The sequence below is a fragment of the Orbicella franksi genome, chromosome 2 (assembly GCF_964199315.1).
Source record: "Orbicella franksi chromosome 2, jaOrbFran1.1, whole genome shotgun sequence".
Lineage (NCBI taxonomy): Eukaryota > Metazoa > Cnidaria > Anthozoa > Scleractinia > Merulinidae > Orbicella > Orbicella franksi.
In genome coordinates, this window is record NC_138146.1 from 32,280,907 (window position 1) to 32,294,382 (window position 13,476).

The following is a 13,476-nucleotide window of genomic DNA, read 5'->3' on the forward strand; positions in this document are numbered from 1 at the left end:
AAAGTGGAGTAATGTACAGCTCATGTAAAAGAAGCATCCGTCGGAACACAATTAACTTGGTCGGCGATACATATCTAAGCTTTAAGCGGAACATACCTAAATTCGACACTGTCTTACTTCACTCAAACTGGAGCAGCTTATGACGAAAATACTTAAGCAAAATTCCAACAGACGTAAACGCGATGAGTTGTGGGCCAAAAACATGAAAAATGTCGGTAATTTCGGACGCCATTTCCCCCGCGCGACATCCTCAAAAATCCTCGCAGCATGTACGCGCGTGTGCCTCAGGCGATGGCGCAATTTGTTCTAAAAATAGGGAAAAATTGTCCCATATCATGGGGACAACCCCAATACTAAAAATGGCGCGCGCTTACGGTCTCCGCCCTCGATTATGGCTCCTGTTGCGATCCTATAACCGTTATTTTTAGGTAAAAGAACAGGACACGAGACTGGGAAAGCAAAAGAAAGGAAAGAAGAGAAGAAAAAAGAGTACAAAGTGGGAAATAAAGTGAGAGAAAATAGCAGCATAATGAATAATGAAAAACCTTATTTTTTCAGTATTTTTAATCGCCCAGTCACTTGAACATTTCTTTTTCAATCACTAATCTACGTGGACCAGCAAGTAAACGAGAAAACTTCGGAAAGATCTTAAAAGTGCACTGGTCTGATTTTCATCTCAGCTCTGTTGGCGGAGTAGTAATGTCCTTTCCAGTGATACCAGTTGACACCATCAGCATTTGAGTGTTTTCCGTGATGATACAGACCGTTCAGGGTGGAGTGATGACAGTTACCGTACCACCAGGCTCCTTTAGCCTGCAGAGCACAGTTACCGCCGCTGTCGCCGTCATTATCCTGATCTTTGGTGGTAAAGGGGCGACTACGATGATAAGAAAGAGAATCACCAGCAGTTCCTGAAAACAGATCACGAACATTTAATTGCGTTAGACATATTCACATAGTCACATGCAATGCTCTAAAAACAGTCAAATCAGATTATTTATCTGTTCATTTGCAAAATCAGCAAAGAATAGTTGTGCTATGTAACCTAAATTGACTGTGATCATTAACATTGTAAGGTGATCATATTTCCTTCCATTATACTGAAACAAAGTTACGCCTGCAACTAAATAGCGAAGTAATAAAGGAAGAAATCAATAATAACAAATAGAAAAACAAAATACGAAAATGTACCTGAGTAAGTTCCAAGACTCAGCTGGTACTTAGTCCTCTCGCTCGTAACTGCAAACAGGTCGTACTCGGCGTAAGCAGTTTTGCCTGTCGTGTCTTCCAGATCTACTCGAAGTCTGTTCTTTGTGTTCGTCAAGCGGTGTATCTTGTCCAGTCCCAGCCAAAACTCGCCATTCAGGTTGCCAAAGCCACGTTTGTAGTCGGCCCAGCCGCGGTAGAAATCAACGGAGCCATCCAGTCTCTTCTGGAACACTGTCCACCCCCCACCAGCTGTTGTTTGGTCACAGAACACATCAAAGGCACCTGAACCATCAGGGTCGATTGTATATACACCGCTGGTTCTTTGACCGGATTTGTACAGCTCAGCACAATTCTTCCCTATTGAGAAAAAGGTGAGAAAGCTTATTTACGCTAAATTGTTTCGAGTTAATGGACGTCTCCAAACAGGAGAAAATAAAATCGTCAAGCAAAAGAAAAAAAAAATCAACCAAAAATAACGGGTTTCATAGCCGTAGCTAGTAATCGTCGAAAATGTTTGCAGAATTCAAGTCTCAACACAAAAACAGATCTTACCCTTCACAGTCGTCTTGTTTCCTTTGAGGATGTTGATGTCATCTTGCAGTTGAGTGAGTTGTATCTTCATTTCTTGAAGAATCGTTTCAATCTTCTTGTTAGGCCCTGCATAGAAGCTGTTGTAGACGTTATTACAATGCTTTGTGGCTGCAGAACTGACTGGAGTGCTATTAGCGTTATTTCCTGGCTTGGCTAAAGCCTGACTCGCCACAAACAACACCAACAACAGCAAACTGCAACGAAACCTCGAGGAATCATAAGTCATTGTGCAAATTTGATGAAAGCCCAACATAACCGTAGTTCAATGCACGAACTGGTGAAAAAGCGGATGTGAGTAGTCTTTATTTCAACAATATAAATGCGTCATGGAGTTGGGTGCAAGACATTTTTCATGTTTCTAGAGAGTTGGACAGTCTTCTGTTGCAATATTGACCGATCCACAAAAATAATGACAACTTCTCTTCTATATAAAACAAATACAAGATGAAGTATTCTAACTGCTATTTTTGACACTGTATGAAGGTTTGGGAAATTTCTTCACATCTGTGCTCATTATATTGTTTGTATAAAACGCTGATAAACGGTTTTATATTTTCCTCTAGCTTCTCAGCGGTCCGGAATCCTAAATCCTTGAATGTGATTTTCTCATCCGGACCCCGGTTACGGACCGCTCCAAAATTTTCGAACTTTGGCAACTTTTTAAGCTTTTTGTTGCACCGTCAAAACAGCGCAAAATGTAAACATTAAAAACAGAGTCAAACAAAGCAGCAAATAACGCCATTTTCGATTTTTCGCTAACGTGTGTCGCTTTGATTCAAAGCTCAATTCTCAACGTAACCTTTTCACTCTGTAGGACAAATAAATAAAACTGATTCGGAACTAAACGAGAGCAGTGAGTTGTTTCAATCTGACAATTCATGTGTTGATTTCTCCGCTAGCAATTATGTCGAAAGTTTTGGCATGTGGCAAACCTCTTGGGGTTCATTGACGTTGTGAATAAAGCAATAAAATTTCCTGAGGAAAGACTAATCTTTCAGTCGATTTCAGGACTGTATCGTCGAACACACAGCCAGTCTATTCTGATTGGAGAAACTGCTTTGTGTCAAGTTGGGGAAGATTTATAATCAACTGACAATTGAAGCGTTTATCAGTATTGTTTGGAACGAGTGCGAATTGGAGTTGAGGTGGACTAATGTGTCCGTTCCGATGCAAATATTTTTACCTGAATCAGTAACTTTCCTGAATAACTAATATCGTGGAAACGATATATAACCGGCCAGCAACTTAATGGAGTGAGTTTGAAAGGCAAAATTATGCTTATTTCATTGTCAGTCGCGGTTTATAAACAATGTCGCTATTATTTACCATCCAAATAATACTAAGCTGACAGAAAAAAAAATCAAAAAAGCAAACTAAAACAACGACGGGCTCAACTTGAGCCTTTCGACAAATGTTAAAAAAGAATGTGGACAAAATCCATCCGATATTCCGATAACTTGACCAAGATTTTGAAAAAAAATTTTAATTTTTGTTGCTCCTGAAAAATGTATTTGGGGTGACTTGAGGTATCTATGTGTGAGTTCAAAAAAATGATGAAACGTCGTTAAGGTTCACTTGGTATACATGTCTCTCACTGTCTCAGACGTGCTGTCAAAATTCCTTAAAAGATAATTCGATGCTGCAACCATAACAGTGATCATGTCATCATATGTGTTGTGATACGAAAAAGAGAAACTAGAAAGCGTTTGAATAATGAATGAATGAATGAATGAATGAATGAATGAATGAATGAATGAATGAATGAATGAATGAATGAATGAATGAATGAATGAAAGACTTTATTTAAGTGTCAATAGTATTTAGCTTAAAAAAAAACTAATTGCGAACACTATTTACTCAATGAAATATACCTTAGCTAAAGTTAAACGTAAACAACAAAGCGACAGGTCAGCGATCCCGTCGCCTTTTCGTGTTTGGAATATTTAATCACAACTACAAAATGAATTGTGTCTTTCGCGATGGAAAATGTTGTAGGCTTGACTCAAAGTTATCCAGTTTTAGAATAGAAATATCTATAATCAAACGAGTAGTTTTCCGCTACAGTGCTCCGATAATCCAAAATGCAAAGACCTATGTTTAAAATAAACCGTTTGAAGTTTTCTTTCACGGTAGCATGTTGCGTGATTAAAAACACGATTCGATTGAGGCTTTGAACTTCTGTATTTCTTTTTATTTCAAGCTAAAATGTTTGAACATTTAGTGTTTTCTTAAAAGCACGTCTGAGACATGTATACCAAGTGAACCTTAACGACGTTTCATCATTTTTTTTTTAAACTCACAGGAAAATTAATAGCGGCTTTTGAACACAATGGCAACTGAAACACGTTGAATATTTCGAACGCGCCGCTTTTTAATCGTTGAAAAAGAACAAGAAGATCTGTTAGATCTTATAACCGCGCTTTTAAAATTTAACTGTTTTCTTAATACTACAGTCGCAACGCAGTGCATATTCCAAAGCAATCTTTGATGATTCATTGATTACTGTAGACATCACAGCACTTGATCAACACAAACTCTATTATCGCACCATCAGTCGTAGCCGTTGTGACATCTCCGATGACGTAATAGTCTTAATCTGGAACTTTCTTCGGGATATGTATGGGCATGAAGATACGAACACTATTACAAACCGCTTTCTTTCTTTAAAGTCACGATTAAATTAAACTGTTTTTTTCCCTTGAGTTAAGGGTTAGCAAAGAAGTCACACGAGTCACATAATTCAAGAATTGCGTTATCTACGGCTATCTTTAGTACGGTGGTTATTTCCCTATCAATGACGTAATCTTTGCACGTTCTGACACGTTCTTTGCTTGGCTTGCAAATATTTAATTTTGCTTCCGATCTATGACCGCAAGAAAAGGCTCTGCTTGCAGGGTGGTTTCAGTGAAGTAAAAAATAAACAATAAAATAACTGCCTACCAAGGATACACTGCATGCATTTGATCCGGTAGTCCTCACAGCGGATATATGATCCTTCAGTAACTGATGACTTAACGCTGACTGAAGCTCTTGAAGCTCGGTGAACAGAAATGACGACGGCTTACTGACTGAATGATATGCTCACTTCGTCTGGTAGCAAGAAGATTTCTATAAATGCGAAGTAAATCGGCGTTAGTTTCCAGTAGCTAGATTTTAAACTTGTGAGTCAGCAAGCTCTCGTTGAGTGAAATGAGCTGCCAAGAAGGCTTGCTTGCGATGTGCTAAATCATTTAGAACTTCATGTACCGCTTGTAGATGGAAGAAGTAGTTAGGCGCTAGTGGGAAGAGTCGAGAAGAGTACTCAAATGCGCCCTAGACTCGCCATGGACCCGAATGATGAATTCGTGCCGTTCTTTCGTGCGGATGAGTCGTAAATTCCATTGGAACGATCCCAGTACTCACTTGAATACACAACCCTTGGATCGAGAACTGAAATAAAAGCAAAATGCAGTAAGTAAAACTGAAATAAGATCGGTTATCGTTTCTTTTACAATTCGACTCACGGCATGTTGTATGTTAATATTGAGTTTTTTTGCTTCTTTATCGGATTAAAAATATTCATTCATTTTCTCTTTGAAGAGTCTTATTCTTTCACAATTTTTTAACCAATCTTTCAGTCGCAGACCACGATGAATTTATTTGGATTTTTCTCATTAAACAGAGAGTAAACAAACATCAGTAACACGTAACATGCAAGCTTGCAATATTGTATTGCATGTATTTTGCGCTTCATAGAGTGCGACATCGTGAGTATTGAGTAAAATTTAACTGATATATCTTGTAACCGTGTAATTTCAAATAAAGAGAACAATCTTCAAAGAGATCAGATGGAAATATCCTGGCCAAATAAGCAAAATTTAACAATAAAATCCTAACATTAAAATTACCTTTTTCTTAATAACGTTAAAAATTCTACAGCGAAATCAATGTAGCTGTTGACGGTTCAGGCGCGATTTTACAAAATAACTGATTACTTGCTACTCGCTCCACCGTCCTTTGGAACAGATTTCCAGCGTCCACCATGCCTCCCTCAAATTTCCTTACTCGCTTGTGCGCTTGCGTATTACACGTGTCCGCCATCATGGATTTGTCTTCTTGGTTCGAAGATGTGCGGCGGATGAATAAAAGACAGGTAAAATACTTCCTAAAATACGATTTCAGTTTACTGAGCCTGAAGAAGAGTGCTTCTAGTGTTAACAGGCTTATTTTCAACCCACAGCTCTTTTATCAAGGCTTAAACTTTGCTATGATAGTGTCATCTGCTCTCATGATCTGGAAAGGTTTGATGGTAGTCACTGGCAGCGAAAGTCCCATAGTAGTAGTTTTAAGGTAAAAAAAAAGCTGTTTCATTGATCAAACGGATATATTTATATATTTTTTCCAAATGTTGTTACTTACTTCACGTTAATCTTAAGTGCATGTGCAAATGTTTGTGTTTATTTTACAGTGGAAGTATGGAACCCGCTTTTCAGCGTGGAGACCTGTTGTTTCTAACCAATTACAAAGAAGACCCGATCCGAGTTGGTGAAATTGTCGTGTTTAAGGTTGAAGGACGGGAGATACCGATTGTTCACCGAGTTTTGAAGATTCACGAAAAGTAAGGACTCAGTTGTTTTGTAAATCCTCGGTGAATTTTGTGCATGTTGTTTTATAGATCTATTTCCCCAAGATGCCACAACATTTCATTTCTGTTCTTTTCATATCGTATCTCGTGGATACATCTGCTATAAGCTTATTTCTGTCACTGAAATATTGAAATACTGCTGTAAGTGAAAAGTGTTAAAGTATACATTGCCGGAAGAGAAAGGTTATGGCTTAGTTAAGAATCCATGGAATGTTTTGTTGTTGTTGTTGATTGCTCACTTGAAGAAAGAATATTAATCACCCTCTGGTTCAAAACATTTACTGTTTAAGGTGGCTTACTACAGTTTTGATGTAGTATAAGAGCATAACCTTAACTTTCAGGGTTAAAACTTGGCAGTCGCACGGTCGCCAGTGGTGATTAAAAAGAGCCCAGGGCCACTAGGAATTGAGAAGTACGCAAAGGATAACAATAAAGATGAAATAAAATGCTCTTTCCTTGGAGTACCTTTCTTTTCTTTCTGTTCTTTCCTGAACTCTAAGTTCATCAATCTGTAGTAAAATTTAGTTCTAAAGTGCAAAATTTAAAGCCGTTCGTGATCGAGTTTTTAGATCACTCTGATATGTAGATGCCATTTTGATTTTATTGACACGTGACTCCAGACTTACCCAGAGGTCTGTATGGTACATTTGGAAACACGAATATCGGCAAACTGCTCGAGTTTGGAATACAAAATGTGGAAATACCTCTCTTGATGTGAACAGCCGCCACCAAAAAAAGCCAAAAGCAAGGACGATGTTCTGGAGAGTAACCGACTGTACGAGAAAATTTGAGGGCCACTTCATTTTGGCCTGGGTCACTAAGAGTTCAGGGATACTGGCCCGAGTGGCGACCAAGCACTGAAGTTAATTTTTAGCCCTGAACTTTGTGTCTAGATACCCAATAGTAGGCAAGTGTTTTAAAAAAACTAGATACCAGGTGGTCTGAAATTATCATAGAATTTCCAAGGAATAGCTCTTTCAGTTCTTCCTAGAATAGTAGATCTTTGTCAAGAAATGTCAAAAGATTATTATTTTGGCTTTGTAATTGAGGACAGTTTCAAGCTTGGGCTTACTACAGTTACAGTTTTGATGTAGTATAAGGGCATAACCTTTACATTGTGTCTAGATACCTGGTAGCAGGGAAGTGTTTTAAAAAACTAGATATATCCACCAGTCTGAAATTATCATGGAATTTCCACGGAATAGCTCTTTCAGTTCTTCCTAGAATAGTAGATCTTTGTCTAGAAATGTCAAACGATTATTATTTTGGCTTTGTAACTGCGGACAGTTTCAAGCTTGGGCATACTACAAAAACTAAGAGAATTTGTCCACTACAAAACCAAAACATAATTTAGAATCACTTGGCATTTCTGAATAAATATCGAGTGCTCTCAGAAGGTTTCAACTGCAATTTTTGTGGACCTAAGTCTATGAGAATTGACTCCGGAGTCAGAGCTTGAATATTTTCTAAGTGTCGAAACATCAAGTTTTTGTCTGTTTGACTGGGCTCATATGAAGAGGCCCTATGGAACCGGTTCTAGCAGTGTCAGATAATTTTCCTGACACACAAAAATTGCGCTGTTGTTTGCATGATATGTGCATGTCTGAATATCAGTCTTTTTTTGAGATTGTAGAAAAAAAACAGCCCTGGAAATTATACCAGTGTTAGTGTTGTATTTATAAGTTTTTTTTTTTTTAATTTGGCTTGTGTGACTATTCTCATGCTTTCCACCTGTGATTTGCATTACTACGCTAAGTGGTTGGCTTAAAAATACTTGTACCACTTTGTTAATTTGTCTTCTCAGAATTGAAACCAAATCCATACAATTATGACTTGCTTGCAAGCTCACTTTTCTTATACTTTTAGGGTCTGAAATAAACTTTTTTAGGCAGGCACCAACTGGCAAATGGGTTTTTATTTTCAGTTGCCAAATGGAAAAAATTTAATGTGGTCGCAAAAAGTGTCAATAAAATTTTTCTTTCACAGCGAAATTCAAAAACGGGAAGTTTTTCAAGACATTTCATGTAGCTTACAATTTCATGTAGTGTACAATTTAGTTGAAATGGAGTTTTTGTCAGATAGATAGCTCTCTTAGTTTGGAGACTGAAGATAATATAATTTTCTTCTTACATGCCATCAGCATGAAGCTCTCCAGAGGCCATGCACAAAGCAGGCAGCCATGTTGCTTGAAAGGCAGCATGTTTTTCTGCCATGCGCCCATGGTATGGCTGGCAGTTGAAACCACTGAAAACGTGGTGGCGCTAAATTTTGATTACATTGCGTGGATAATAACTGTTTTGGGGAGCATTTAACAGTAATCTTACCTTCATTGTTGAACCTCGGACAAGATTTGTTTTTGTTCTCGGCATGCGGAGATAAATGGAAACAGATAGCTCATTGATCACAGGCATCAGCTTTGTTATTTCAGTTAGCTGCGAAATTTGAATGTTCCGTGAAGTGACGAAGATAATTCATCATTTTTGTTGTTCCAAAGGCATTTTCTAAAGAGTTAATATAAGTTTTATTTTCACTGTATTTTTATTATTTACCTTATATCATTCTACGTAAATGACTCAATTGTTTTAACGAAAAACAACAGCCATCTTAACAGATGGCTGTAAGAAACCCTATACAGCTGTTGGTGGCAGTAGTCTGCCAGTAACCGGCATTTATTGAAACCCCTGACCCAGTTGAAAACTGCTCTCTATTTTCATTAAACAGCAAACATGAATTTTGTAATCTTCCATTTTAAATTGATTTGTTGTGTTTTTAGAGAGGATGGAGCCATAAAATTTTTAACAAAAGGAGACAACAACTCTGTAGATGATCGAGGTCTGTATGCTCCTGGACAGCTGTGGCTAGAAAGGAAAGATGTTGTTGGGCGAGCTAGAGGGTAAGATTTATTCACTAATGGAAATGAATGGGGATGGGAATTAACAAGTTTTTTTATGTACCCAGGCAAGGTCTAACCTTCAGTGTGGTAGAGATTACAATAATTGTAAATGTTTTGATCAAACCCAAAAGACCGTGTTTGACCACAACTCCAAACACCAAGAAGGGAGGGTACATGTAGGTAGGGTAGATAAAGTCTGTATACAAGCCAAGTGGCTCATCAGGCCAGAGCTTATCTTGGTTCCTGTAGCATGATGGGACTAGGAATAGTTCTACTCCCTGCTGGATGGGATGCTGGTCCATGTCACAATGTAGGCAATAAATTAAAACATTCATTGTATGTTGCTTTGTTAAACACGGAAAGCAAAGTAACATCTTACCCTGAGTAACTGCAGGTTGGTTCATGGGGTTTTCAATTTAATACCTTGGTTGTTCTATGACTGAGAAAATTACTTCATTGGGATTGGCTGACAGCAGGCCAATTTATGGTTGATTATTAATTTGCAGGGCAGTGCAAATTAATGCAGGTGCATTCATAATTTTCTCAGTCATATAATAAATGAATAGTCATATGAAAGCTCATTGACAAAGGATGTTTATTAAGGATTTACACAACTCATATTATTTAAAAATTCTTTCAAACTGCAATCACCTAAACTTCAGAGAATTTACAAATGTCACACGTAGTGTAAATCTTCAACTGCGCTCACATTCATTCAATTACCTAATACACGTAATTAAATTGTCTTTGATACAAAGTATATGAAGTAATTTTATTCTCCTTTCACAGTTTTGTCCCTTATGTTGGCATGGTTACAATTCTTATGAATGATTATCCTAAGTTTAAGGTGAGTGAATTTCAGTTTTGTATTCCTATGTTGAACTTCAGCCAGTAAGTCTGTAAATTATTAGAATGGTGCTTGCACTGTACCCCAGAAGGTTCATGAAATATTAGGTTTAATAACACTTTTCTCCTGAAATTTAGAACCAATTTTATATTGGAATATTAATTTTGTCTTCTATTCTAGGCTGATTCCTAGTTTTTATTTCATGAATAGGTAAATTTCTTTTTTTGCAATCAGAAAGTTCTTTGATCATAACTGAGGCATATACTTTCATATATCAAGAATTTCAGAGTTTTTTATTTCCAGGAAACTTGCAACTTGCAAGATAAGGTTGACATGTGTATGTTATGGTTTGAATACTCTTTCTCTTTGTGTGATTGGGTGTTTTATTTTGATTTCATGACTCCTGTAAAATCCTGATAATACAACAATGTATGCCCCCCATGAAACTGGCCCTTTGAAAATAGCCACCAAATTCATCCAATAGTAAACAATCCCAACTGTAAGATCATTAACGTGATATAATTAATTTTACCTCTTAGAGAAAAATAAAATGTTTTGTGATTATAAACTGTTACTGTTGACTATAAGGCATAATAGTTTACCACTAAATTTTCTCCGATTTGTATTGGTTTAAACTGATGAGGTGACACAACAGTGTTCATCGGTGGAGAGACATTATCTGCCCATATTGCCCATCTGAGGAAAATACTCAGATGGATAGTACTTGTCCATGAAGATTTTTCTGTAAACAAAGGGGTTAATAGGGAAAAAAAATTGAGTTTAGTGCGTTCGGTGGGTTTTTGTCTGTGTTTTTTTTTTCAAAATGTACATTTGACTTTCAGGCCTTCCATCTAAAAAAGTTGAAAATAATTTGTTATTATTGTTTGTTATTGTTTCGGAACTGAAAATTATTCAATATGGTTCAACTCAGAACTTAAAATAATTCATTATGATATTTGAACTGGCACACAGAAGAAAATTTAGTGGTGAACAATCAATGAAATAGAGTGTTTATGTCTCAGAACTAAAATTTCAATATTTAGATAGGAAGCCACATCAGACTTAGCTGGTTTTTATGCAGGTCCTCTATCCTGGTTGAATTGGAATTTGGAGATGTTGGTTTTTGTGGAGGGAGGAGAACTGGAACACCTGGAGAAAAACCCTCATTGCAAGGCGAGAACCAACAACAAACTCAACCCACATATGGCGCGGGGCTGGAATTGAACCTGGGCCACATTGGTGGGAGGCGAGCACCCTCACCACTGCACCATCCCTGCTCCTCTATCAGTGTGATAGTTGCCCTTGGAAATTTGATGATCTTAAAACTGGCATATTTGCCCTTGAAGCTTTGCTTCTCTGGCAAATGTTTGTTAATTTAAGAACATCAAATTTGCGAGGGGCAACTATCAGCCGATGGTTTTCTTGACAGAAACACTCTGTTGTGTAAATAGTCTAGAAATAATTCATTGTCTTCCAGAAATGGTATCATGATATCATTTGATTCCCTCTCAAAGTGAAAACCTAAAATTATGGAACTTTGCAACTGTAATGAAAAGAGCATTTCTTTGTCTTTTTTATTTCAGTATGCCATTCTTGCTGCACTGGGAGGATTTGTTCTTTTACACAGAGAATGACGAAGGAGATTGTTAATACCTGTTTGTGCAACACCCTAAGACCAGAAAACTAGGATGTGTCTTACACCTTTTATAGAGTTAAAATATTAAAAGTGAGAGCATTGTTAGACAGTCTAAAAAAACTGTCGATAAGCTAACAGTGTTAAAGTTTCCAGTATGTGTGACACTCTTTCCGTTACGTGATGCAGTCATATAAACAGCATGTCTGTATATTATGGAGAATTTACGCCAAAATAAAACCTTTCAGTTAATTTGAAAATTGCTGCAAAACTTAAGAGCTGAACACAATCTTAAATATAGTTTTCAAGTTAGCTGTAGTGAGAAAAATTCAATAAAAGAACCCAAAGAAATGTGAATCCTAAGTGTGTAATACTTAGCTCATATTAACCGAGCAGGAGGTCTGTATGGGAGAATCTTGACTGAGGTTGTGAGTACAGACCGAATGCAGTGAGGTCTGTACACTCGGCTGAGGTCAAGATTCTCACATACAGACCGACTAAGCTCGGTTAATAAGATGTTTATTATATGGCAAACAAGAAACAAATAATTTGTTTAATGTCAATGGTTTGTACTAGCTGACATTTTGCTTGCGAATGGCGATTAGCTGAATTTCAATCTGCCAAAGTTTGCCTGTCCTCTTTACTTTTCTTTTTCATCAGGCTTTTTGTCATTTCCACTAATATTTGTAGAAGAAAATAGTCAATATTGGTATTTTAGCTTGACACTTTTTCACCCAAAATGTAACTGGTCTAAATGGGAAAATCTAGACCGTGGTCAATATCGATTTAAGCCAATCAAATTCGAGAATTCAGTAGTTCCCAGTCCTTGTGAGACACAGCCATATAATAAAATCTGTTAATAATCATATACTTTAATTGTTGCCATTTTTATTGCCTTTTGCTGAAATTTAGGCAATTAATACTCATCATTTCTTTTGAGAAACTGTGCCTTACCAGGGCAGGAAAAAATCCAGGTCTGATTACTCTTGGGCAAGTGAAAATGGAAGTTTAGTGGTCCAGTGGGCAAGTGGAAATGGCCTCTTTAGTCTAGTAGTTTGTGATAATTTCCAATCAAATAAATATAACTTAAGACTACAAGATGAGCAAAACAATGAGTTGAAAGCATGGATTAATTTAAAATCCAAGCACACTTGATTATGGTAAATGATGTAGTTGATAAGGCATGAACATTGCATGCCTATTGCGCAAGTGATATTTTAGTAGGGGCAACTGAAAACTGAAATGTACTGGCCCACTGGTCAACTGGATTTTTTCCCTTCCCTGCTTACCAAGTTACTTTTTGCTTCTGTTTCAAAGTGAATTCTGGTGCCTATCTGTGTGGAATGTAGGGTTGAGTATAGATTTTTAATAAGACTGGAACTAGCTTGCAATGGAGGCTTATGTGAGGGGAATAAAAAGAGATACTCAGCGAATAACATTTGCATTTGAAAGGCTTCCCACAGTAATCCAATACTGAGAATACGAATATGGTCTATTGTGCCTCAGTTTCAGAGGAAAAAATGCAACGTGATGAAAATGAAAAAAAAATAAAAAAAAAATGAAAAATCACAGCTTGGAAATGGATTAAGGGCTAACAAAAGTGAGTAATACACTATGATTAAAGGTGCCCAGGACTAACCCCACAAAGTCAACATGCAATTTCTCTTCCAGTCAGAAGT

At 37.2% G+C, this 13,476-nt stretch overlaps 2 protein-coding genes across 2 annotated transcripts; one reads left to right on the top strand and one right to left on the bottom strand.

Moving 5' to 3' along the window:
* Window positions 1–622: 622 nt before the first annotated feature.
* Window positions 623–2,400, bottom strand: LOC145479356 (ryncolin-2-like). The gene is made up of 3 exons (XM_081457693.1): window positions 1,762–2,400; window positions 1,192–1,566; window positions 623–911 (listed from the first exon to the last, which is right to left on the bottom strand). The coding sequence occupies exons 1-3, from the start codon at window positions 2,051–2,053 to the stop codon at window positions 649–651; spliced, it is 930 nt and encodes a 309-aa protein (XP_081313819.1). The 5' UTR covers window positions 2,054–2,400; the 3' UTR covers window positions 623–648.
* Window positions 2,401–5,850: 3,450 nt separating this feature from the next.
* Window positions 5,851–12,175, top strand: LOC145479358 (signal peptidase complex catalytic subunit SEC11A-like). The gene is made up of 6 exons (XM_081457696.1): window positions 5,851–5,932; window positions 6,020–6,129; window positions 6,248–6,397; window positions 9,198–9,317; window positions 10,107–10,164; window positions 11,748–12,175. Exons 1-6 carry the CDS (start codon window positions 5,882–5,884, stop codon window positions 11,796–11,798), a joined length of 540 nt encoding a protein of 179 aa, XP_081313822.1. The 5' UTR covers window positions 5,851–5,881; the 3' UTR covers window positions 11,799–12,175.
* Window positions 12,176–13,476: the final 1,301 nt, after the last annotated feature.